Here is a 23,110-nt window from a genome sequence, read left to right as displayed (position 1 = left end):
AATCCAACATTCCAAGCAATTGGGCCAGAATGATGTGATATCAGTGAAACATGTCTCTCAGCACAGTGAGCATTAATTCTGTCATTAGTCATCCTCTTCATCACTGCTAGCTGGTCTTTAAGATACCTTGTCAAAGATAAGCAGAGAAGAAAGAGTTGAGATGTGCAGACATTCCAGCTTGTTGGAAAGTGATAAACTTTTCCCTCCCCCATTTGTTTCGACAGAATTGTAACCATGAGGTTCTGAATACATTTATTAGAGAAGAATGTTTTGGTCTTTTCCCTCACCACCACCGTGAAAACTAACTGGTTAAGGATCATTTGTCTGAATCCAAAATATTTTCCATAAGGATTTTATATCTTCTTTCTCTCCCCTGTTCCACACATTTCCAAGGAAAGTGTGCTTCAGTGAAAAAAAATCCAACTTTTCACAGGGAAAAAAGGTCAGCAGAAATTTACAGCCTGTCTTTAAGGCAGTTTTTAAGTTTTCAAAGGAAGGAGAGGAAATGTTATCCTACACCTGAACACTGAGAGCTCTGAGTGAGAATCCCACTGCTCCAGGGAAGCTATTTCTTTGTTCCCCCAAAGCAGTGAGACAATCACAAATCTTAACCAAACACAGAAAAATCCTATGGCATTTTCATGCTTATTGTGAACTGAGGGAAAATTGCATTTTCTGTACTGATCCTAGCAACACTTCTGCAGCATTTTCTCCAGCCTGTTTCTTTATAATATTTTCAAAATATTGTCACTGTTCCTCTTTTCAATGGGAAATGTTGTTTTTTAACCTTTTAACAATTTCCATACAGCAAATCTTTCTTTTGAAATGTAATTTGCATCTATAATTAGCATTTTTTGCAAATGGTGTGTTTGTTTGTAGTTTTACCTGAAGTTGATGGAGATTAGAATGAATTCCTGTAAAAATGAGGCCGCAGCCTTTGCACTTTTCAGTCCACCTTTTCAACAAAGCAGTAGAACAGTTTCCTGTATCTGCATGTCTACTACATGTGGTTGACACATTTTTTTTAAGCTTGGCCACACTCATCATTATTAGCAAAACTTGGTTGGTTTCCTCATTATGTGCAAATAATTCAAGAGTGAGGAGGATTGATCTGCCCCGCTTTGACTCAGACTTTTCTATTACTGAGCAAATTAGTGCATTTCTGTCTGTAGCTAAAGAGTGGCAAGACTTTTATAGCAGGAAACGGATAAACTTTATTATCTATTATCACTCTATCTCAGTTTCTCATCTGTGACAGAGAAAGAGCAGTGTAAAGTTTTGGCTAACGTTCATCTTGCATAGAAAGGCAGAGTTTGTATTTTACTATGTGCAATATCAAATTAAAAAGTTATGGGACAATATTTTTAAACTGATAATACCAGGACAAAAAAGTATTTCTATGGAAAGTCAAAGCAAAAAATGTATTTTTACTAGTTGGTGCAAAAATCTGAGAACTTCAAAGACCTACTGCTTGGCAAGAAAAGATTAGCTTTTGATTAAATTTTTTGCTTTGGCACCCCTAATCTGACTTCCAAAGGAAGGCAGGCATGAGTATGGTGGAGTTTGTTCCTGTTTCTTCTATATAACTCCTAAATGTGTTAAACAATTTCAACCAAATTTCTGAATCATGTGGGAATCTTCATTCCCTCAAGATTCATAGGCACAAAAGTAAAGAATTGGCATTAGCTCAGCCTGGTACAAGAGACCAGAAGTTGATGCCATGAAGATTTTTGCCTTTTCTTTTATGTCCCTATTATACCTTTTTACTACTTCTGTATTCTTAGTGCTTTTTGCCTACATTCTTGGACTTGTTTGTCAAGCTAAGAGACTAAACATTTTAGAAGCTTTGTAGCTAGGGATCAGTGTGCCCCAGACCCCAGGGTCCTCTCCATACAGAACACATTCTGTAAACTAAGATAGAACCATCCAGGGGAAGGTTCCTTGGGGAGGGGGTCTCACTTGAGCCTCTCATTGGGGAATCTTTGATAGATATGCTAATTAGTAAAACCTATAATGTTATACCCAATCTTTGGGGGAGACTCGGCGTGGTGCATTTTGGTGTATATGACCTGAACATGTGCACCTAAGGATCCTTAAAATAAATACCAAGGTAAAATCTCTTTTCCCCTTCTAACCATGTATGACTCTTGATTTCAAGACCAGGAAAAGGCATCAAAGTCTCTTACAGGACAGTACATAATTGTTTTAAGTCTGCTCTTGGTAAATTGCGTGATGAACCCCATCTCTTCTTGCTGGTGCTGCTGCTGTTGTTAGCTTTTTTCCCCACATGTGCCTATTTTTAATGCAGATTTTAATTTTTCAGGAAGAAAATGTGAAAATTGTTCTCATGAATCCCAATATTGCTTCAGTGCAGACCAATGAGACTGGCTTAAAGCAGGCTGATGCTGTCTACTTCCTCCCCATCACTCCACACTTTGTCATTGAGGTCATCAAGGCAGAGCGTCCCGATGGATTAATTCTGGGCATGGGTGGCCAGACTGCTCTCAACTGTGGTGAGTGTGATACAGGTGCCTTGGCACTCCAGGCAGGCAGAATCATGGTTTTTACCAGATAACAAGTAAAGTAATAAGGGACAGGACCAGAGGAAATGGGCTCTGGTTTTACCAGGGGACATTTAGATTGGAAATTAGGAAAAATTTCTTCACTGAAAGAATGGTCAAGCATTGAAATAGGCTGGAAGTGCTCAAAAGGTGTGTGGTTGTGGCACCTGGGGACATGATTTAATGGGGTACATAGTGCTGCTGAGTAAACATTGGACTTGTTGATCTTAGAGATCTTTTCCAACCTGGATGATTCTCTGATTCTGCCACATGTTCTGAAGATTTTATTTGTGCAGGCATCCAAGCCCCACGTGCCTCACTCACTGGTCAGGTTACTGAGGGATACAGGCAGAGACACCAACCATGGGGGAGTGAGTCACTGCTAAGCTGTGAACGTAACATCTAATTGCTGGGTTTGGTACTTTAAAGTAATTAATATGTCCTGCTTTTCATCTTAAATCGTAGTTATCATAGTTGGATTGGGGATATTTTGACCACCTTGAGGCAGAAATCAAAAGGAAATGTTACCTTCATTTAATTTCTTGCACCAATATTCACCTGTGCTGCTTTGCTCTGTGGTGCAGATGATGGCCAAGCAGTAACTCTAGATTATCCCAGGTTTCATAGATCTGAGGACAGAAAATTTCATGTTATAGTTATGACTTCTGACAAAAATAATAAAATTAGCTGTGGATGAGCCCAGACAAGTTGTCAGCTAATCAGATATCTTTTGAATACTTTCTTTGTTCTAAATTTTCTAAATTCTTCCCTGTGGGGGTGGTGAGGCCCTGGCACAGGTTGCCCAGAGAAGCTGTGGCTGCCCCATCCCTGGTAGTGTCCAAGGCCAGGTTGGATGGGGCTTGAAGCAACCTGGTCTGGTGGAAGGTGTCCCTGCCCATGGCAGGGGGTTGGAATGAGACGAGCTTTATGGTTTCTTCCAACCCAAACCATTCTGTCCTTCTCTAATTCTATGATTCTTCATCTACTATAATTCCTCAAAACTGTCTCTTTGTTTGCTCTGCAGGAGTGGAACTCTTCAAGCAAGGAGTACTGCAGCAGTATGGTGTGAAGGTCCTTGGTACCTCAGTTGAATCCATCATGGCTACAGAGGATAGAAAGCTTTTTTCTGATAAACTAACTGAGCTAAATGAAAAGATTGCTCCTAGCCTTGCAGTGGAATCGGTAAATCAGATAAATTTGAAGATGTGATTGCTATTACTGTTGCCCATTTGACTTAGTAAAAATATTTCTCATTTTGTAGAGTGAAAGATGAATGCAACTGTGGATGCTGTAGTGTGTACAGCACTCCTCGGTGATTAATGCTGGGTCACCATGATTTAAAATGAGTGAAAATGCAATTAAGCACTGGGAAAACCTAAACTGATGTACCTATTGACAAAAGTTAAATTACATTGGGGCGACTCCTGTGCTGCAGCACAAAAGTAGGTGACATGTCAGGGGTACTTTTCTTAAATTATATACAAGCCATTTAGAGTTAGGATTCCAGGTCCCCCAAATCAGCAGTGCTGAAATCTTTCTTGAGGATGGGAGTATGAAAACATAAAATTTGATTTGGTGGAAAGGTCTGTTTGAGTCTGGAGGAAATTAAACAGGTCTTAAACTGGGATGTCTTTTGGAGGGGTTATTTCATGCTGAAGTCTCTGAAGACAGACCATGTAAGGACATTGTCCATGGTAGGTCAGCAAGGAAGTCCATGTATAGTGAAGGACAGAAGTCACCTCCCTGAGTGCATGTTGCAGTTTTCTGCTGTTTGGCAGAAAAAGGCAATATTATAAAGCAAACTTTTATTATTTTCATTTTATCTTCAGACAGTTTAGTGCCTTACTGATGGGATTTCCAGTTAACCTTGTAATCAGAATTGAAGACTTTATTCATCTGAATTGCTATCTATTTCTGAAATGTACTCCCCTCTCCTTTAAGGTTGAAGATGCTCTGAAGGCTGCTGAAAAGATTTGCTACCCTGTCATGATACGTTCTGCCTATGCTCTTGGTGGTCTGGGGTCTGGCATATGTCCTGATAAGGAAAGTTTGCTGGACCTTGGTACAAAGGTATGTCTGGAACTGCAAACTCTGGGAATGGAACTGAACATCTGATTTTCTTAAATACTATTCTAATGTCATAGACACTGGAATTGTACATACCTTACCTTTCATCTTATCTGTAAAATGTTGCCCTGGTTAGGAACTGCCCTCTTTTCATAATTCCTGGTGACTTGGATAATGAAAAGGGCTCAATGACAGATCTTTTCAATTCATTAAAATCAAGTCATAATTTGAGCAAGTTTTTCAGCAGTTTTAGTCTGACAAGAAACATATTGGCCTATATTCACCTACTTTCATGAGTAAATGATTATGAACAGTGTCAAGGAAGTTGAAACATTTGAAATACGGAGTGATAATGTGGTCTTAGGGACAGAAGAGCTGAGAGGCTTGGGCCTCTTTTGTGTTTTTGTCTGAAGATGGTAATTTTCCTAGGTCAAAAGCTCATTTAGCAGGATGACACTTCATAATTTGACAACTACCAGCTGTCTCTGGCTGTGAAGACAGCTCTTTTTCTGCAGAAAATCTGGGATTGTTTAAACATTTGCTGTGAAAAATAAACAGATAATTGGGGAAAACCAATCAAAAGCTTTTTTCCTTGTCAAAAGTACAGAATTTCAGGAAATAAAACTCTATCCCTGTGGGTTTCTAAAATTCTTGGGTTTGTTTTTTCCTGGCTTGCTGAGCCTCTTAATCTTTCACTTATCTCTGGAAAGAAATACTGCGGATGCCGCTAAGAGCTGTATGTGCAAATGACTTCTCTGTGTTCCCCCCCTCTGCTGTCATGCAAACAGACTTTGGGTCTGGTGTGCTCAGTGCTGAAAAAACACTGCTTGGGCAGTGTCAGCTGTGGGAGACTCAGGGGACAGGACTGGCACATGTAGGGGAGGCAGTGGGGGCAGGAACCCCATTTTATGGATCCATGGTGAGGCTGGAAATGCGTCGCTTACTCAGGCTCACTCTTGGGCTGTGTTTAGAGGAAGCAGTTTCACCCATAAACTTTGGGAGTGCAGCTGTCTGACGGCTTTATACCAAAACGTTTTTCAGTGGGAAAATTCTTTTCAGCAGGAGAATCTGATTTTGATCAGCACTTTGTGTTTTTTTTAAAAAAGTAAGCCTGCTGCCTACCAGCACCCCCTGATTCCTTTCTGCAGAGTTGTTCCCAGTTAATACTTCTGCCAGGTGTTACTTCATCCTAAGTGCGAAGTCTGGCATTTCTACTTGTTAAATGTCATCCTATTAATCATGGATTAATGCTAAAATTGATCTGGATCTCTCTGCAAGGCCTCCTGTCCTTCAGAGAGTCAACACCACCTCCCAGTTCAGTATCAATATTTCAAAATTTATAGTGAAAACCAATCTGGGTCTTGTTGAATTAACTCCAATTTGGATGCTCATTTCCACAGTCCAGCAGTTATGAAGATGATCTGTAGTAATTCAATGAACTGGCTTTTCAGGCACTGGACTGAACTGTTTATAATTCAGATAGCTGAACACTGATAACACAGCTAGTTCAGGTAACCTGGCCTTGAGGTTGTGTCTCCCAAGTCTGCTCATTGAGTGAGAGAAGGCACCAGACACTGGAGCAGCCAGGACTGGTTTGCAGGAGTGGTTAGGTGTTCCTGCTACATCCCCACCAAGTCAGTGCCTGCCTAGGCCAGGAGTGAAGTGATGTTCCTCAAACCATTTTTTTTTTTTTTTTTAATGTGTGATTTTGGCAATTGAGCTAAGGGCAACATTTGAGTAACAGCTTGAGTTAATGACAGATGGGACCAGACTGAAGAGACAATTCATGGGCAGCATTATAACAAGAAACTTTGCTAAAGGATGGATTGATGATGTGCCCATCACTTTCTAGGGTTTTAAGCGAGTATTGATTAATGTTTTCTATCTGCTAATATTAAGGCCGTGTATTTGCTTAGATTATGCTCATTTACCAACAAACTGTATTTTTCACTTTTGTCTCATGTGCTGAGGAATACTTTCAACATTTGTTTAAGAATAAATCATGACCCTTGCCTCTGGCTAGTATGCCAATGACAAGCAGCATTATTAATGCTATTAATTACATAGTGTTTGCTGGCACCCACACTCCCATCACTCGGTCATTTTGCTTTTTGCAGCATTCTCCTATTAAAGTCCTTGGAGCTGCCCACATAAAAGCGTGCCTGTTGCATGACTGAAGCCTTAGATGTTTTTATATTTCTATTTGTAATTTATATACCATTGCAAGCACACATGCCCAACCTTTTTTTTCCCCATCATATCACGTAAATATTTTCAAATGTGCCTTTCAAATCACAGTAAAGCAATTTTTTAAAAAGAAAGAAAGAAAAAGGAAGTGCTTGTCATCAGTGTTATGAACTTTATTTATTTTCATCTTTCAGTTGGTCTGGGATGTCTGGAGATAAGTCACAGAAGTCTTAAATGGGGAGTATGGTCTTATAAGGGGTTTGGTGCAGGTTTCTTGGGGGGTGTTGTGTTTTCGTGGTTTTTTTTTTTGTTTGTTTTTTTTTGGTTTTTTTTTGGTTTTTTGTTTTTTTTTTTCCTTGGATGTTTATTTTCCCTAACCTATTCCCAGGCATTTGCAATGACTAACCAAATTCTGGTGGAAAAGTCAGTTGCTGGCTGGAAAGAGATAGAGTATGAAGTTGTGAGAGATGCTGCTGATAACTGTATTGCTGTCTGCAACATGGAAAACATTGATGCTATGGGAGTCCACACAGGTAGGCTTGGGCACAGGGTGGCTCGATGACTTTTTTTATGCAGTGCCCTTCTACCTGGTGTTATTGACAGAACTTTGTGATTGATGAGGTGGGCTAGAAAAATACTGTTCAGGTCCTGAATAAAGCCAGATTGAGTGTGAAACAGACTAAACCTATACCTGTGATTGTGTTTTCCGTAAGATTCCCCAGCCTGTCTCTAACTCTGGGCTTCTGACTATCTGTGCTTTTCATCAGCTGTGCATCTACAAGTTGTAATCTCTGGTAATGTCATTACTAGTAGTGGGTTAGCAAAAACAGTGACTTCTGTGGCCACAATTTACTGCTGCTGAGCTGCTTCTCATTTTCCTTCTCTGCTACCTTGTGACAAACAGGAGATTCTGTTGTAGTGGCTCCAAGCCAGACACTCAATAATGAGGAGTTTCAGATGCTAAGGGATCGTGCCATCAAAGTTGTCCGACATTTGGGGATTGTGGGAGAGTGTAATATCCAGTTTGCTCTGCATCCAACTTCCCTGGAGTACTACATCATTGAAGTTAATGCCAGACTCTCAAGAAGTTCAGCTTTGGCCTCCAAGGCGACAGGGTAAGATTATTTTAAAAAACCAAAATGCTACAGAACAAACAAATGAATAAACAAAAAATTTAGGAGAGCAGAACAGAAAGAGAGAAGTACAACAAGGGATTTGGATTATTTAAATAAGTAGGTGACAGCTACAAGGAAGAAGAGTTCCGGCATCTGCTTTCCATGTAGTTAAAACATGGAGTTGTAGCTCACATTTTCATCAAGGAAGACTGAAGTTGGCTGTTAGAATTCTGGAGCAGTTAGGTCATTAAGGTGCAGATTTCTGCATGGGAAGCTTCTAAGAACAGCTCTTGTCAGCATCTGTTAGGATTCACCCTTAGAGAGTTGGTCCTGCTGGGAGATGGAGGGTGGGGTTAGTGAGCCCTCCAGGTCATTCCAGTCTGCTGATGCTGTTACTGCAAATGGAAAAACTCCCAGGAGGCATGTGTGGTGGAGCCTACTCCTTACAAAGCACATCCACTGTATCCATATGTTGTCTGCAAATCATCTCTGGGACCCAGAGGGCACAGTTATTAATGAGCTGTCTGTCAGATTGATGCAAATGGCATTGCTAGCTGCCTTTGTTTTGTTGGCTAATCATAAACTAATCAAGATAAGGATGGTCAAAGCAGGCTGTTTAAAAATTGGCTTCTTAATTGCACTTTGCAGATGCTGTTGAGAGGCACAAATGAATCTCTAATTTGCAGTTCTCAACAACTCTTACAGTTGTTTAAGAGCCATAGCTGGAGCCATAGGCTGGAGATAAGCCATGATGTTGGGCAGTGGGCGTTTGATTGTTTTCTTTTTGGATGACAGATTTGCAGCTAAACATATCTGTTAGAGTGGGCTCACTGTGGGTGTGACAGCTACTGGAAGGGGTGGCTTTGTGGATAAAAAAAGCAAGTCCCAGATCTAAGGAAGTAGCTCTGCAATGTTGAGGTAGGAGGCTGGGTGGGTCCTGCTGTGTTTGAGCTCAGGAGCCTTCCATTGTGTTGAGGAGGGACGGTCACCTCACATCTGTTTAATTGGATCTGTTCCTGGGATTTGCCAAAGCAAAGTACTTTCCACTCTACTGTTCTCTACTTCTCCTCTCTGACAGGTATCCATTAGCATTCATTGCTGCCAAAATTGCCTTGGGGATTCCCTTGCCAGAAATCAAGAATGTAGTAACGGGAAAAACCTCTGCTTGCTTTGAGCCCAGCCTCGATTACATTGTGACCAAGATACCCCTCTGGGATCTGGACCGTTTTCAGCACACTTCCAACCAGATTGGGAGCTCCATGAAGAGCGTGGGAGAGGTGAGTGCAAGACTCTCACCTTCCATTTCACCACTTGGGAAAGCCATTTCTCTTTCTGGGAAACCCTCAGAACATCTATCTTCAAGGACCTAATGAATCTGAACTCATATATTAAGCTTAAATAATTTTTATCCAGTACTACAATTAATGGAAATGAGTTAGGACTGTGTAATGTTGGATATCACAATGTGGATTCATAAATGGTTTGATTCCTAAAGGAAGAGATCACTATGGATCAACTGGGGTTGACTTTTCTTAACACTCACTCCAGGGCTCTTAGAGTTATTTTTTGGTTTGAAGTTCTGTAGTGGTGGTTAATTACAGTATAATTTCACCAGTAGTAGTGTGTTAAGATTTTCAGTGGTGCCCATGAGCCACAGCTTTCAGTTCTTTCCGAGTTATTTTTCCTGTGTTAAAACCATATGCCAGATCTCAGCCTACTTCTTCTCTTGAAATCCAAACACAAATTATCATCTTGCTCTCAAGTTTTGATTTCTCTTAGAGATTAAGTCTCTTACATCAGATTTTAAGGTGTCTGGACAATAACAGTATTTTCAGACCACATTTTAAGAGGGGGAAAATGAAGCAAAATTGGTAAATTACCCACTTAATTAGTTGTTAATTACCTATCAGTTAAAATAAAAGGAAAAATAAATATTTGTGTATTTTTTCAGCTGCCTGTACGAATAGCTGTTTTATTAAATTATTTTTGCATGCAAGACCTTCCTAATGTCATTGTTGCCATTAGATAAGAAGCCTTCATCAGAACTGGAAAGATTAATTAGAATTTGATTTTCCATTGGCACTTTTGGCTTTTAATGGTAATGAGGTGGGTTTTTTGTTTTCAGTGAGATGGTGCTTCCTGATATTAACCCTCTCTCCTTAGGGGTTTTGGGACTGTTCTATAGAACTGGAGTTCCTAAATACAGTTGCCTTGTGCACCATCAGCTGCGGACACTTCCTGGCCATACACATTTGCAGAAGGGGATGTTGAGTCCTTCCAGACTTCATACGTCACAGAAGTGCCTGAACCTGTGTCCTTTTCCAGGCAGAATGCTGGGTAAAGGCAGGACAGAAATACAGGGAGAGTCAGTGCTCTAACAGTGCAGGTGAACTGAAGCAGGGATGGAGAAGCTCCAGGGATGCAGTTTGCAGCTGGTGGAGGTAGTGAGAAAGAAGGTTAATCTGCAGGACCTGGGGGTTAGAGAGGGAGTCTTTGAAGCAAACAGTTTCTTGCCACTGTGTCTCTATTAGTATGGCACAGTCATCTCCCCAGGCCTGAACTTGAAGCCAGATTGCTGGACCTACTGCATTTTTATTTATTGAACAGTCTGGCCTGGCCTGGCCTGGCCTGGCTTTTCCTGAGCTCTGTTGTGCTGGGCAGTGGGCCTGGAGCTGTGAGAAAATGACGTTATTTCTTCTTTTGACATTTTTCAGCATTGTGTTTGAGAAGATTTTTATGCTGTTAGGGTTTCACTGCACTGGGAAATAAAAATGTAAAAGTTTGAGAAAGGGCTCTGTTACCTCACAGATTTCTAGACAGAAAGGCTTGTTTCCTTATTAGATATGATGTCAAGACTGAAGGAGGGAAACCCCAGTGCTGCTATGCCAAGGAGGAGTAATTGTTTAAGAGAGCCCTCACAGGGGAGAGTTACTGTTAAATGTAATTGAAAGGAAGAGGAGCAGATTTCTCCTGAACCTTAAAATTCCCACTGTGAGTTTCTATCTCTAACAGGTTGTTAAACAGAAATATTCTTTTATATTACTATATCCATGCTGCTGCATAACGTTTCCCTCTACCAGAGTGCTTCAAAGCAGTTTACAGAGGAGAATAGCATCCTCCTGTGTGCTACAGACAGGGAGATGGAAACCAAAAGCAGTCGCTTGTCTGGAACTCCCCATTGATACCATGAGCAGAGTCAGATCTAGAAATGGGGCTACCAAGGCTCAGTCAGCTGCACCTTACAGCCAGCAGGACTACCTTAGATAGGAGTCCAAAGGCTGCCATGTTTCTGTGTGGTTGGAACTTTCTCCACTCTGTTACTCAGGGCACAGCCAGGCTTGTCTCACTGTAGCTCATGTGGATGTGCTCTCCCTTACAGGTCATGGCTATTGGACGCACGTTTGAAGAGAGCTTCCAAAAGGCCCTGAGGATGTGCCACCCCTCAGTAGATGGCTTCATTTCACATCTGCCTATGAATAAAGCCTGGCCAGCCATTGTAGATCTCCAGAAGGAGCTCTCTGTGCCATCCAGCACTCGGATATATGCAATAGCCAAGGTAACAAAAGATAGAAAGACCTTGACCTACGTCCCTTGAATTGGATCTACCGGATTGGGTCAACTGAGGTGACAAAGGCTGAGTATTCTTCCTTCCCTTTCTTCTATCTGCTTTGAGTAGGATCCTTGCTTATGCTTTCTGCATCTTCTGTGTTCTGGTAACGTGTTTGCCTTTTGGTGGTACAATCTTAGCCTGTGCTCATTGCATTCAGCATCAGGTGCATTCCTGTGTCCTGTCACTTTAGTTTGTAGCTGAGTGCTGGTGAAGACCTGGATTACTTTCCTCTCCTATAATATTATATTTGTTTGCTAAACATTCGCTAGTGTTCAGCCCTGATTTACACTAGTGTAAATGCCAGTCAAAATTGGTCAGTTTTTCAGATTACAAAGGAATAAATGAAGATCCTTTTGAGAACTGAAACAAAGGATGATAAAGAATGGCAAGCTGCAGTGTGTGAGAGCACTGTCTACTTGCAACGGTTGCATTGGTATGGGCTTGAAACTAAAAGAACGACACAACTCTATGTTAAATTCCACAGACAAGAAATCCACTGCTCTTCGAAACTGGCTTAGCTTCCTGTAGCATTCTTTTAAGCCCTCTCCTGTCACACTGGTCAAATCACTTCAGCCTTGAAGGTGTCTGTGTAATGGGGAGTGTTATTCTAGAGGGACTAGGGTGCGAATTTATTTCTTCCTTCATCTCCTCAGTGTTTGCCTGTGTATATCACGTGATAAATGTGTTAGTTACTTTAGAAGGTAGGTGCAATTTCACTCTTTGGTTTTGCTGCAGGTAGCATGTCCACCTGTCCATACCCTCTGTGAAGAGGAGGGAACAGCTGTCTTTTACAGCTCCTGCTTACCTGTTGGCTTGATTTTTTTAAAATTTCAAACCTTCCTAGCAGGGAATTCCCAATTACTCTTTTGTGCCCCTGACTTCGTGTGGTGGAGTCTTTAAGCCCTTTGTACTCATGTGTAGGTACATCTCGTTACACCTCCACATGAGTGAGGAGCTGAGCCTGTGCTGTGTTAGTTAAAAGGTTTTCACAGAGCTGTTCCTCTAAAAATGGCCTGAAGAAAAATCATAAGGTGTTCTATAAATGTGTGGCTTGTCCAGCTGTTCTCTCTTGCTTTTCAAGCTGGGGAAACGCATGTCTTCATCCTTCAGCAGCTGTGTTTGGTCTTTATTACAGCCTTTTTCTTGTGACTGAAAGAAAAATCTTACTTCTTGTATCTCTGAGAGAGCTTTTATGAAGGATTAAACTTAGACCCATATTAACGCAGGGAATCTGGGGAGATGAAGGTGAGTTTGGGCCCCACTGAACACTGGGTGTTCCCAGATGCTGGTATTTTCACTGGGAGCTGTTGGAAAAAGCAAAATCAAACTCCTAGTCCCTCCTTATAAAGAGTTGCCTCTCCCCAACGAAGTGCACTAATTCATCCCCATTAATAACTGAGGCAAGCAGTGTAAGTAAGAGGTGCTTCTGGCAGTTGGAGCTGTCTGCATGAAAACCCCTTCCCAGCTTGTTGACATTTAAAAGCCAACGGTAAGCCCCCATTAGCCATCAGCTCCCTTTCAAACAGGATGGAGCTTTGTTATATTCTATATGTCTTCTCCCGCCTCCAATCACACTAGTCAGCCCTCCAAGGCTTTTTACTTTTTCTCTCTCCTTTGCCTGTTGGATGATGACAACAGTGACTGTTCAGGTGCAAGGAAAGGGATTTCAGCTGCCATTCAGAGCTACTGCTGTTGTAATGGGGCTCCCTGTTGTCATGTAAAAGAAGACACAGGAGAGAGGCTGACATAGATGAGACTTGTTCCTTGGCCACAGTGGGAGTGCTGCAAGGATGGAACAGCCTGATGAGCAGGGATGCTCAGGTTGTGTCAGGTGTTTTATGCTCCTCTTAAGGTTGTAGACAAGTGGCCTCAGAAGGCTTAGGCTGTGGAGTTGATGCATGCTCTGTTCCACACCAGGGTCCTGGTCCCCTAGTTGTCCACACTACAGAGGTGTAGTTTGCACTTGTGCTGCTGTCCACAGGCAGCTAAAAACTTTCTTTGATGAAGAGCCAGGATGGACCAAGGGCGCTGGCCCTAGAGAAAGCATAGGCTGCCCTCTGTTGCTTGGCCTGGAGGCCAGGCTTGCTCCATGGCTCTTGGTGTGAAGGCAGTCCTGTAAACCTATTGGCTTCCCAGTATGGACCAGTCCCTACTGGATGGGATGCTCTTGAAGTTGAACAGGGCTCTAGAGTCACACTGTCTTGCTGTGGCTCTCTCCTCCTGCTTCCATGGCGTGTTTCAGCTGTACTCCTTCATGTAGGTTTGAAGAGAGGAAAGCCATCAGAGTTCAGGGCCTCTCTGAACAAATTCTACATGATTGCCTGGAAACTTGATTTGCCCCTGGAGTGTGGTGATAGGGAGCAAGAAATGTCTACAAACTCATTCTTCTCTCCCAGTCTCCAAATTTGTTTGACAGGGATGAAGATGGTTGATTTTCTCTGCTCCTCCTCTGATGAATGAGTGGAAGGCATATGTTTTTTTCAGTTTTCTTTGAAGATCCCTGGGACTTTTTAAATAAAGTGTCCTAAGCAGCTTAAGAGTATGTGTTCATGATACCTGTGTGTGTATGTGTGGCTCAGGGACCATTGAATGGAACTTGGAGATCCTCAAGATGTGCAAGTCTGCATGTGTTTTGTAAAAATAGATGGACAGAAAAAATGACCTACTCACATCCCACTAATGTGGCAACGTGACCTCACCCTCCAAGCACTAAGGAATCAGGATGGGAAGGACCCCTTACCAGTTGCCTCATACCAGTAGTGTACCCAGAAATGTCTGAGAAGCCCAGCTTTGTCACTGCCAGTGCTCAGGGACTGCTGTGAGGGCCCCAGGCTTCCCACTGCAGGCATTGGGAAGAGCAGTGACTGTTGGGTGCCAAGCATGAGCCGAAGACTCAGTATGTGACTGGCTACTCTAAAGGAGCAAAATATGCTTCAGAGGTTTTCACCACTGCTTGTGAGCACACAGGATATTCCAGTGAGCAGTTGTGAACAAGAGGATAATTTCAAGAGGAAGACACAGGCAAGCTGCCTGTGAATTCTTTAGAAAAGGCAGGAGGTGGTGTCAGTATTTTGCAGAGAGCTGCCACCCATCCCTTAGCCGTGTGGGTGGTGCCTCCTGTTTCTCTGAGCTGGCAGAAGGTCTCCCCATTGCTGAAGCTCATGGTGATGATACCAACATTGTGCCCAAGTTTGGTAACTTGGGGGAATAATGCTGGTGTGCAATGGACCAAGCTCATTCCTGGATCAGTTCTGGAATTTTGTTCAATGGCATTGCTCTGACTATGTTCCAGGGATGCTGCCCTGCAAGAAAACAATTAAGCATGATAAGAAATTAATGAGCCTGATTACTTTAGCTCAGCAAAGATACTGTGCTGGCATTATCATTATGGTTGATTATAGTTGCTTTATCAGAAGAGTTGTAACTGTACACGACTGGTGAGACCCAAGAAATTGCATTAATAGAAAATGCATCATATTGAAGGCTTTCTGAGGTGCTGGGGTTTTTTTAATATTATGATGTTTTGTAACCCATTGTCTTATGACTAATACCTCTGTGGGGCTCCTTTTTACCCCATGGCTGTAAATAATTGATTTTAAAAAAACCCCATCAATAACCGCAGCAAGATAATGCAGGGAAATTTGAATGGTCTTGACATTATCTTGAGGTAGAGTGAGAGAAGCTAGAGCTATGCTGTAGCTGCAAGCATCACCCCGGCCCTGACTTCCCCTTGCTTCAGAGGTAATGTAAGGCCACATGCTTTGATTCAGCCCTGCATTTCAAGGGTATATCAAGATTTATGCTCCAAAGCAAAAAGTTCCTTCACAGCTGAGAATCCGGACCTTCCTGTTTTACATTTGCAGCTAGGAGTTTGGCAGTGGGCCTGAGATTTAGGCAACTTGAGTGGTAAGAGGTGCAGATGGAGGATTGGTCACTGCAGCCTGAATGTGGCTCCCTGTAGTTAGCTGAGCACGTTCTCAGTGGCCACCCAGCCTAGCTACTATCAGCTTGACTGGCTGCTGGTTCTGTGAAAAGCAAATTACCTCTCTCACTAAAACAGAAGCCACCTTTTGGAACCAGAGCACCGGGAGAAGTGGCTGGTGCCTCCCTGCACTCCCCATGGGGCACAGTTTCTGTGCAGGAGACAGGGTCAGGAGGTAGGTGAACATTTGATTTGTACAGCTTGGTCTACGAAACTTTTTTTCTTTATGATATATACTTGCTCCTACCTGTTTGCAGCAAAAAAAAAAAAATCTGTGTTTGTGCAGCACGTGTTAAAGGGGCTGTTTGGTGCTGTCCTGTTTTTGGCAGGCCTTGGATAATGAAGTCCCTGTGGATGTCATTCACAAACTCACAGCCATTGACAAGTGGTTCCTGTATAAGATGCGCAGCATTGCGAACATGGAGAAGATCCTAAAGGAAGTGAACAGGTAAAAAAGCCTTGTCCTAGGATACAACAGTTCTTCTGGGAATCCTGCTTGGAAACCTATGGTAAGCACAGATGCAGTCAATGCTGAGAAGTTTATTCAAGTGCTTGGAATAAACAGTGTTGTCTTAAAACCCAGTTCACTGTCTCAGTAAGCAGAAATTTAGAAATTTTTAAGCACACTTTTTTTTTTTTTTTTTTTTTTGTAAAATAACTCCTTTGAGTACTTGGGCATCTTGGTTGTTCTCAGGGATTATGGAAGTTACGGTTTATTTTGGAAAATCTTCAGTATCTCTGAGGCTAAGACTAGGAATGTGGATGGCCTGTGATGATTAACTCATGTACCTAGGAGAGAGTTGCCTTTCAAACTCAACACAGGACTTGTCCTGGCTTACTGCGCCTGAGGGTCACATACACTGCATTTTATTTCCAGCCTGGCCTATTGATTTTTAAGCTTTTCTGCTTTGCTGTGATCATGCAGTATGTGTGAGTATTGCTCTTGTACCATATTTTCAAACGTCTATGGTTCCAGACATATTTAAATATAAATCTTCTTCCTTCAAGAAAAATGACCATATAAAAGCAAACAGCAAAGATAGCAGTAAATTAAAGCAGTGGGTTGTATTTCAGTTCATACTCTTGCTGACTTGAGCTTTCTCTTCATGTTTTATGAGGCTGGGAGAGCCTCCTTGCTGAGTTATTAAAGGCCGAGTGTTGTCGGCTTTTCTGCCTCTGGTATCCGTTGTGCTCCCACGTGTCACCACATGATGGCACTGGGAGCGCAGCGGAGGCAATGATCTCAGTTCACCAGCATGGTCATCTCTGCTTTTTGACTAGCTGCACGCTTTTAATTGAGCAGCTCCTGCTCTCCTTTGCACCTGGAACAACCGGGATCTGGAGCTAAACAAAAATAAATATGGAGAGAGATGTCGAAGAGAAGGAGTAGCTTGATTATTTGCAGAAATATATTGTTTGGCTGCAGAAGTTTTTGTCCTCTAACATCTATGTCACATTGCATTTGTATCTGCCCCCTTTAACAGGTATATGCAGCTCCTGAAGAAAAACAACATACCCAGAATCAGTTTGAGCTTGTCACTTGTTGGAGTGGCATGCTCTGGAATGAGGCCCCAGAGGCTGGCCCCATCCTCAGCTGGTATAAAATCCAGCATAACTCCACAGAGGCTAATCTTCCTGAACCCTCCTGTATCCCTGAGGTTGCTTTCCCTTTCACTGCAATGGGTGGCAGGTGATGGTACTACCAGTGATCAGTAGCTGGTACGACCCCACAGAGTTTTTCATCCTTGTGGTGCGCAGGCAGCAGGTTGTACAGGCAGCCTGCTAGAGACAGCCCTCGCGCAGTATCCAGCCTTGCATTTTTATCAGACACAAGCAATGTTGTGTCCCTTGAAAGTGGATTCTTGCAATTCAAATCAGACTGTGTGTGGTACCATAGAATCACAGAATGGTTTGGGCTGGAAGGGTCCTTAAAGATCATCTAGTTCTAACCCCCTGCCATGGGCAGGGACACCTTTCACTATCCCAGGTTGCTCCAAGCCCCATGCAACCTGGTCTTGGACACTTCCAGGGATGGGGCAGCCACAGCTTCTCTGGACAACCTTGCCAGGCTCCCCCCACCCTCACAGCGAAGATTTTTTTGTAATAGCTCATCTAAATCTTCTCTCTGTTAGTGTGAAGCTGCTCCCCCTTGTCCTGTTGATGCCTTTTCTCTGGTCCTAAAATCACAAGCTGGACACAGTTAGGTGATAAAAGGGTTTATAAGGATCCTTAGGTGCACAATTCAGCAGGTGGAAAACGCCAAAGATGCACACACAGCATAATGTGTATACAATTTTTGTACGTTTAGCAAATTAGCGTATCTGACAAAAAACCCCAAATAGAGACATAAGTGGTGAGGTAATTCCCCCCTGGTTCAACCCTCTTTGAATTTCCCCTCTTTTAGATAGGCACTAAACTTTGTTTATGAAAATGTGTCTCGGAGAGCTAGTTTAAACCTTGGCTTCCCAGAGAATCTAACCTTGGACCCCCAGCTTGGAGCCACTGGGGAATTTATTTTGTCTTTCTGTCTAACAGAGTAGGTAAAATGCTAGCTATGAATACTGTGATAGGCTACAGAGCTGCAAATATATGTGTAAAGAATATAGAAGATATATAAAAGAAAAAAAGCAAAAATAAATTCGGCAGCATTGTCACTCCATGCTCTTATAAATAGTCTCTCTCCATCTTTCTTGTCGGCTCCCTTCAGGTATTGGAAGGCCGTAGTTAGGTCACCCCAAAGCCTTCTCTTCTCCAAGATGAACATATAAATTACCTTATCCTCATTCACTTACCAGTGCAGATCTTCACTCCACTATCTTTGCTCACACTTTTGCAAGAAAACTGTCTTACCTCCCAACCAGCACTGGAGCGAGGGGATGGACTGTCCAGCTGCATTACATTGAAGGCACAAAGGCAAAGAGCCAGGGAAAAACACTTGTAACTTGAACTAAGAGGCTAGTCCAGTGAGCCACATCAGGAAACATATCTCTGCCATAGCCAAGGGAAAGCTAATTGAGTGATGCAAATGAGACTTGGCACACATGTGCTCTTCCTGCAGCCAGCTGTTTCCAGTCCCCAGCATGCCTGGCATGAGTTCTACCTGTGCTACAGGATAATTTCCAATTGAAAAGAATGAGAAGTAATACCATCACTGCTTTAAATGTTTCTGTTGTTAGAGCACAGTTACCAGAACCAGAAGCAGTTGCCCTGTTCCTGATCATTGTTGCTGGTTACAGGCTATTTGGATGAATCCACCCCTTCCTTTTTGTCTCTGTGTCAGTTTGAGAGTGAGGTTTTGGATGCAGTTGGAGTAACAAGAGTCTTGATTTGGGCCCTGCAGAGCTCTTGCAGAGACTGGTAACAAGGAGATGGTCTCTGCCAAGAGGAAACTAAGAGCTAGAACAAGTGGATACGACAGACAGATGGGGAGGGGGGATCAGAGGCAGGTGGAGGCCTTTGAGAGCAGTTCAGGAAGCAGCTCTCACACATCACATGCTGCCTTGCATCCTCACCATGTGCAGCAATTCAGAGGTGAGCAGAAGGTCTCACTGATGCATGCAACAGATCTGCTTACATGTGTGAAAGGCTGTGTGGGATAATGCAGTGCAGAGGGAAAAACGTTCTGACCTGTAAATGTTTGTGCATTCTCTGTGGTGTAGAGGCAAGGCCAGCCATTTCCAGAGACAGTAGGGACTGGGAAAAGCACCCTCTGCCCCACTTACCTTTGTCCCATTGAACTTTTTTCTAAAGAAGATTGGACCTGATGCTGGGTGGAACTGTGTAGCTTTGTCACGCTGCAGCAGTGGTTCCATTTAACTCTGCCTCTGGGCCCTCTAGGATGGAGAAGTAGTTATTTCAGACTATGTGATGTGGCTGCAGGAAAGCAAATGGTCTGAGTTGAATTGGGAAAAGAAAGCCATTTTGAGACTACTTGTGAGAATGTCAAGTAATATCACAGACATGTCAAACATGTGCCTCTGCTGTTTCTCCTGTGACCTTACATATTTTTTATTTTGGAAACTTACACTGAGGGGTTTTTTGTTGTTGTCTGACCAATTACATTTATACCTGGAGTGTAATTTTAACTTCAACCTTCCCCACCACACACATGCACATAAACAAATAAAACCACTTGTACATACTCAAAGGGAAAGAGCAAGCACCATCCCATGCTGTCAGTCCATGAATAGGTGATGGTGTATGAAGCAGTGGCAGTGCAATAGGATGTGCTATTATCTGGAAATTATTTCCCTAGATTTGGCCTTGCCAGTCCCGTGAGTGAAAATGGGAGGAAGGGCCTGGAGAGACCCTGCTGGCTGTTCATCACACTGACAGCTCATGGAGGAGATGGAAGTTTGGACAGACCGTGTCCAGCTGTCTGAAGCAGCAGGAAGTGAGATGTCACTTTAAGGCCAGGGTTATGGACCCAGTCCCAAGCAAGTCAGATTTGAAGCAGGGTCCAGTGATACCAACCATCCCCAGGAGGACAGCTGAAACCCAGGCTTAGAAGTAACATCTAAGTCATACTTGACTAGGCCTAGGTGCAAAGAAAAACCTTTTCCAGGAATTTACATATGTTCTTTGACTGTTTGAAGTGAAGATTTGTTTGCAATGATTATTTTTATCTGTTCCTGATTTTTGGATCCCTGAGAACAGTGGCTGTACACAAGGAGAACGTATAACGAATATGATTAAATAGAGGTAAAGAGGTAGGCAGCTATGGTAAAATCATCACTTATGCCCAAGTTGCATGGGGACAAAAGCCTTGTTGAAAATCAATAGGACTTGTGTTCCTAAGTCACTTAGGTATCTCTGTAGCAGTGGATCCTGAAATTGATTGTATTTGCCATTACTTGAGAGCTCATAGGGATGAGGGGAAAGTAGAGGTAGTGGGGTCAAGTTCAGTGCTGTAGAAAATCTGAGTAAAACCCAGGAAAGCCATCTTGCAGCAGGCAGAAGTGTGAGTATATTGCCTAAAGAAGAGCATTTCAGTATTGATTAGTCTGTAAAGTAGAATTCAAGTGAGGAATGAGGAGCATAATAAACCGTCATTGTGAAGAGCAAAGCACAGAGATGGTGAGCTTGCCCAAAGTCTCAAAGACAGTCTGGCAGTGTAATGAATTGAACTCTGTCACCTGAAATCTCAACTCTTCAAATTAACATTAATGGAAACAGCAGATCATCTTTTTGGCAGATACTGAATTAGCCAGCCTGCTAACAGTGGGAAATGATGGCACCAATCATATTTTGATCATTCTATAATTTGGAGCTTTGTTTTGAAGGAAAATATGTCCTTGCTCTGTGGGTGTTGTGTGAAAACACCTCCTGACCTGTTGTTTGCTTGAAAGGAGTAGGTGCAGTACTGACTATCGCTCTTGCCATTCCTGGAGAGACATGGGTTAATAAAGGGGAAAGACAAAAGTGTGAGGGTGCAGACCCACTTTAGCCCAGCATTTGTAGCTGGGTGCTCTGCTCAATTGCCCATGGGAGAAGTTGTTTATTGCAAATGCCTTCTGGGAGCCCATGTCCCTGGGTACCTGCAAGGTGTGCTTAGAAAGCTGTTTGTTGGAAGCCTCCCTGTGGTGGAGGAAATAGAGGTGTTGGAATGAAAACCTGGCACCAGCAGGTGAGCTGGGAAGCACTGCAGGGAGGGAAACTCAGGCCATCAATAACCTGTGCTCTTCAACGGGGACTGCTGCACCCCCACTTATCTCAGCAGCAGTTCCTGCTGACCCGTGTGCTTTTGGGACAGGTCAGAGTGCTTCACACAGGTCTTGTGTGGGAATCAAGCAGACCAGGTCCCATGATAGTAACTGAGGCTCTGCTGATTTATGCCATTTGAGGAGTGGTCACTGACATATTCATAGTGCTCCTCTCTAGCTAACAAAGAAGATTACTTTTGTCTTCTTTGTGAACTGTAGGGCAGGAAAGGTTTGGGAACAAGTTCAGAATGTGGTACATGAGGAGAATAAAATACAAGCAGCTATTCAGCACTGTTGCTTGTGCTTTGTGTGGATCTAACATAAGATCTTTCTGTTTGTCTTGTAGAGCCATCGGTAATAATTTTGTGGCTGTATTTTCTTTCAAAGCATCTGTACATTTGTGAACATGCAATATGTATGTTTTCCTTGATGCAGAGGATATACAGGCATTGCCTTAAAAAGCCATTGGGGAGTCTCTGTAACATGTATGTACTATGCTAGGAGCAGGGAAGTCTGTACCATGGCATCCCAGCAAGGACCTCAAAGCTCTCTTTTACCAGGGGTAGAAAACAGGCTTTCAGGAAACATCTATGACCCATTTCTTGGCTGTGTTTTGGCGTGAGCTGCTGGTTTAGCTCATTTATTCTTGTGAGTGAGTCGTTCAGGTCTTAGGGCACAGTGTGAGGTTCATGTTACTTAAATCAAGATGTCCACAATGAGATTTATTAGCCCGGGGACCAGAATGTTAAAGGTGCAGAGTGCTGGAGTGACAATTGTTCTGTGAGTGAGATTTGTTGGTTTACAGCTCCTGCTTCTCTAAACACTCCTTTGACAGCTTTTTGTTAGTCATCTCATGAGTTTCTTAAGAGGGGAAAACTGGTAACAATCTGCCTCATTGAGAAGAGGAGCAGGGAGAGAATTTATACCATGATCTTGTTATTTTAATTGTAGCATGTTCAAAATCTTGTAAAACATCAGAAGTAATCAAGGAAACCACTAGGAGCCTTGAAGCAGAGCAGGACAGTGAGGGAGTGAGAAAGAATATGTTTTTGTACATAATTCAGCCTGAAATTCAGCAGCTTTGTGACACTCTGCAGGCCTATGACTACAGAGAAAGGAAGAGCTCTCTCAGGACTGGGCATAATGCATTTTGCTTCCTGTGCTTCTTACTTTTGGTCCACTTTGCTTGCCATAGTGAAACTGGGCTTAAGGTTTAGTCTGGGCTTAAATCCCTTCAGACTTGGGAGGAGCTGAATTCAAGACCTATGGGCTGGAGTGTGCTCGCCTTTGCAGCTCCTCTGTGCATATCCAAGCCACATTTGTAGCTGCTGAAATGAGGCAGAGGTGACGGTGCAGGGATGAGCCTGTGAGCTTACAGGGCACATGTTAACTGGGACACAGCATGCAGTAGGCTGTGTCCCAAATGCTCCCAGCTGTGGCTCTCAGTTCACAAAATATTCCTGATCCTTTTGATCAAGGCCCATTTACATGTGCCTAAGTAATACGTGGATGGACATAAACTTGACAACATACCTAAAAAGAAGCAGAGCCTGATTTGGGAGACAAGAAAAAGAGTGTTTCTTCCGCTGGCATCTTTATTGGTGGATCATATGAAAGCTGGTCAAGTGGAAGAGAGGGCTCTGCTGAAGCAAGCAGGGTCTCCTGATAATTTCAGTGCTGTCAGCGTTCCTCAGTCAGTTAATAGATTTCTCCAGGTTCTCTGTGCCAGGTGAAAATTTCCTCATTAAGCAGAATTTATTCCATTTTCTCTTATCATTTATTATCAAAGAAGTGAGTGGATGGAGTTCCAAAGATGACAGGGTGGAATTTTAAACTAAAAGTAGCTACAAATCAACACTGGAAGCTGAAATGGAGTCATAAGCAAG

General features: G+C 42.8%; 1 protein-coding gene across 1 annotated transcript in view; it reads left to right on the top strand.

Moving 5' to 3' along the window:
• Positions 1-23,110, top strand: part of CPS1 (carbamoyl-phosphate synthase 1) — a 98,707-nt gene that overhangs the window by 31,528 nt on the left and 44,069 nt on the right. The window contains exons 14-21 of the mRNA XM_032115285.1: positions 2,324-2,513; positions 3,586-3,743; positions 4,503-4,631; positions 7,204-7,348; positions 7,720-7,930; positions 9,009-9,207; positions 11,310-11,486; positions 15,852-15,970. Coding sequence (XP_031971176.1) covers positions 2,324-2,513; positions 3,586-3,743; positions 4,503-4,631; positions 7,204-7,348; positions 7,720-7,930; positions 9,009-9,207; positions 11,310-11,486; positions 15,852-15,970 — 1,328 coding nt within the window. The remainder of the gene's footprint in view (positions 1-2,323; positions 2,514-3,585; positions 3,744-4,502; positions 4,632-7,203; positions 7,349-7,719; positions 7,931-9,008; positions 9,208-11,309; positions 11,487-15,851; positions 15,971-23,110) is intronic.

This window comes from Corvus moneduloides, chromosome 7 (assembly GCF_009650955.1).
Source record: "Corvus moneduloides isolate bCorMon1 chromosome 7, bCorMon1.pri, whole genome shotgun sequence".
NCBI classification, from domain to species: domain Eukaryota; kingdom Metazoa; phylum Chordata; class Aves; order Passeriformes; family Corvidae; genus Corvus; species Corvus moneduloides.
The sequence above is the reverse complement of the archived record's forward strand: the minus strand, read 5'-3'. Positions and strand labels throughout refer to the sequence as shown.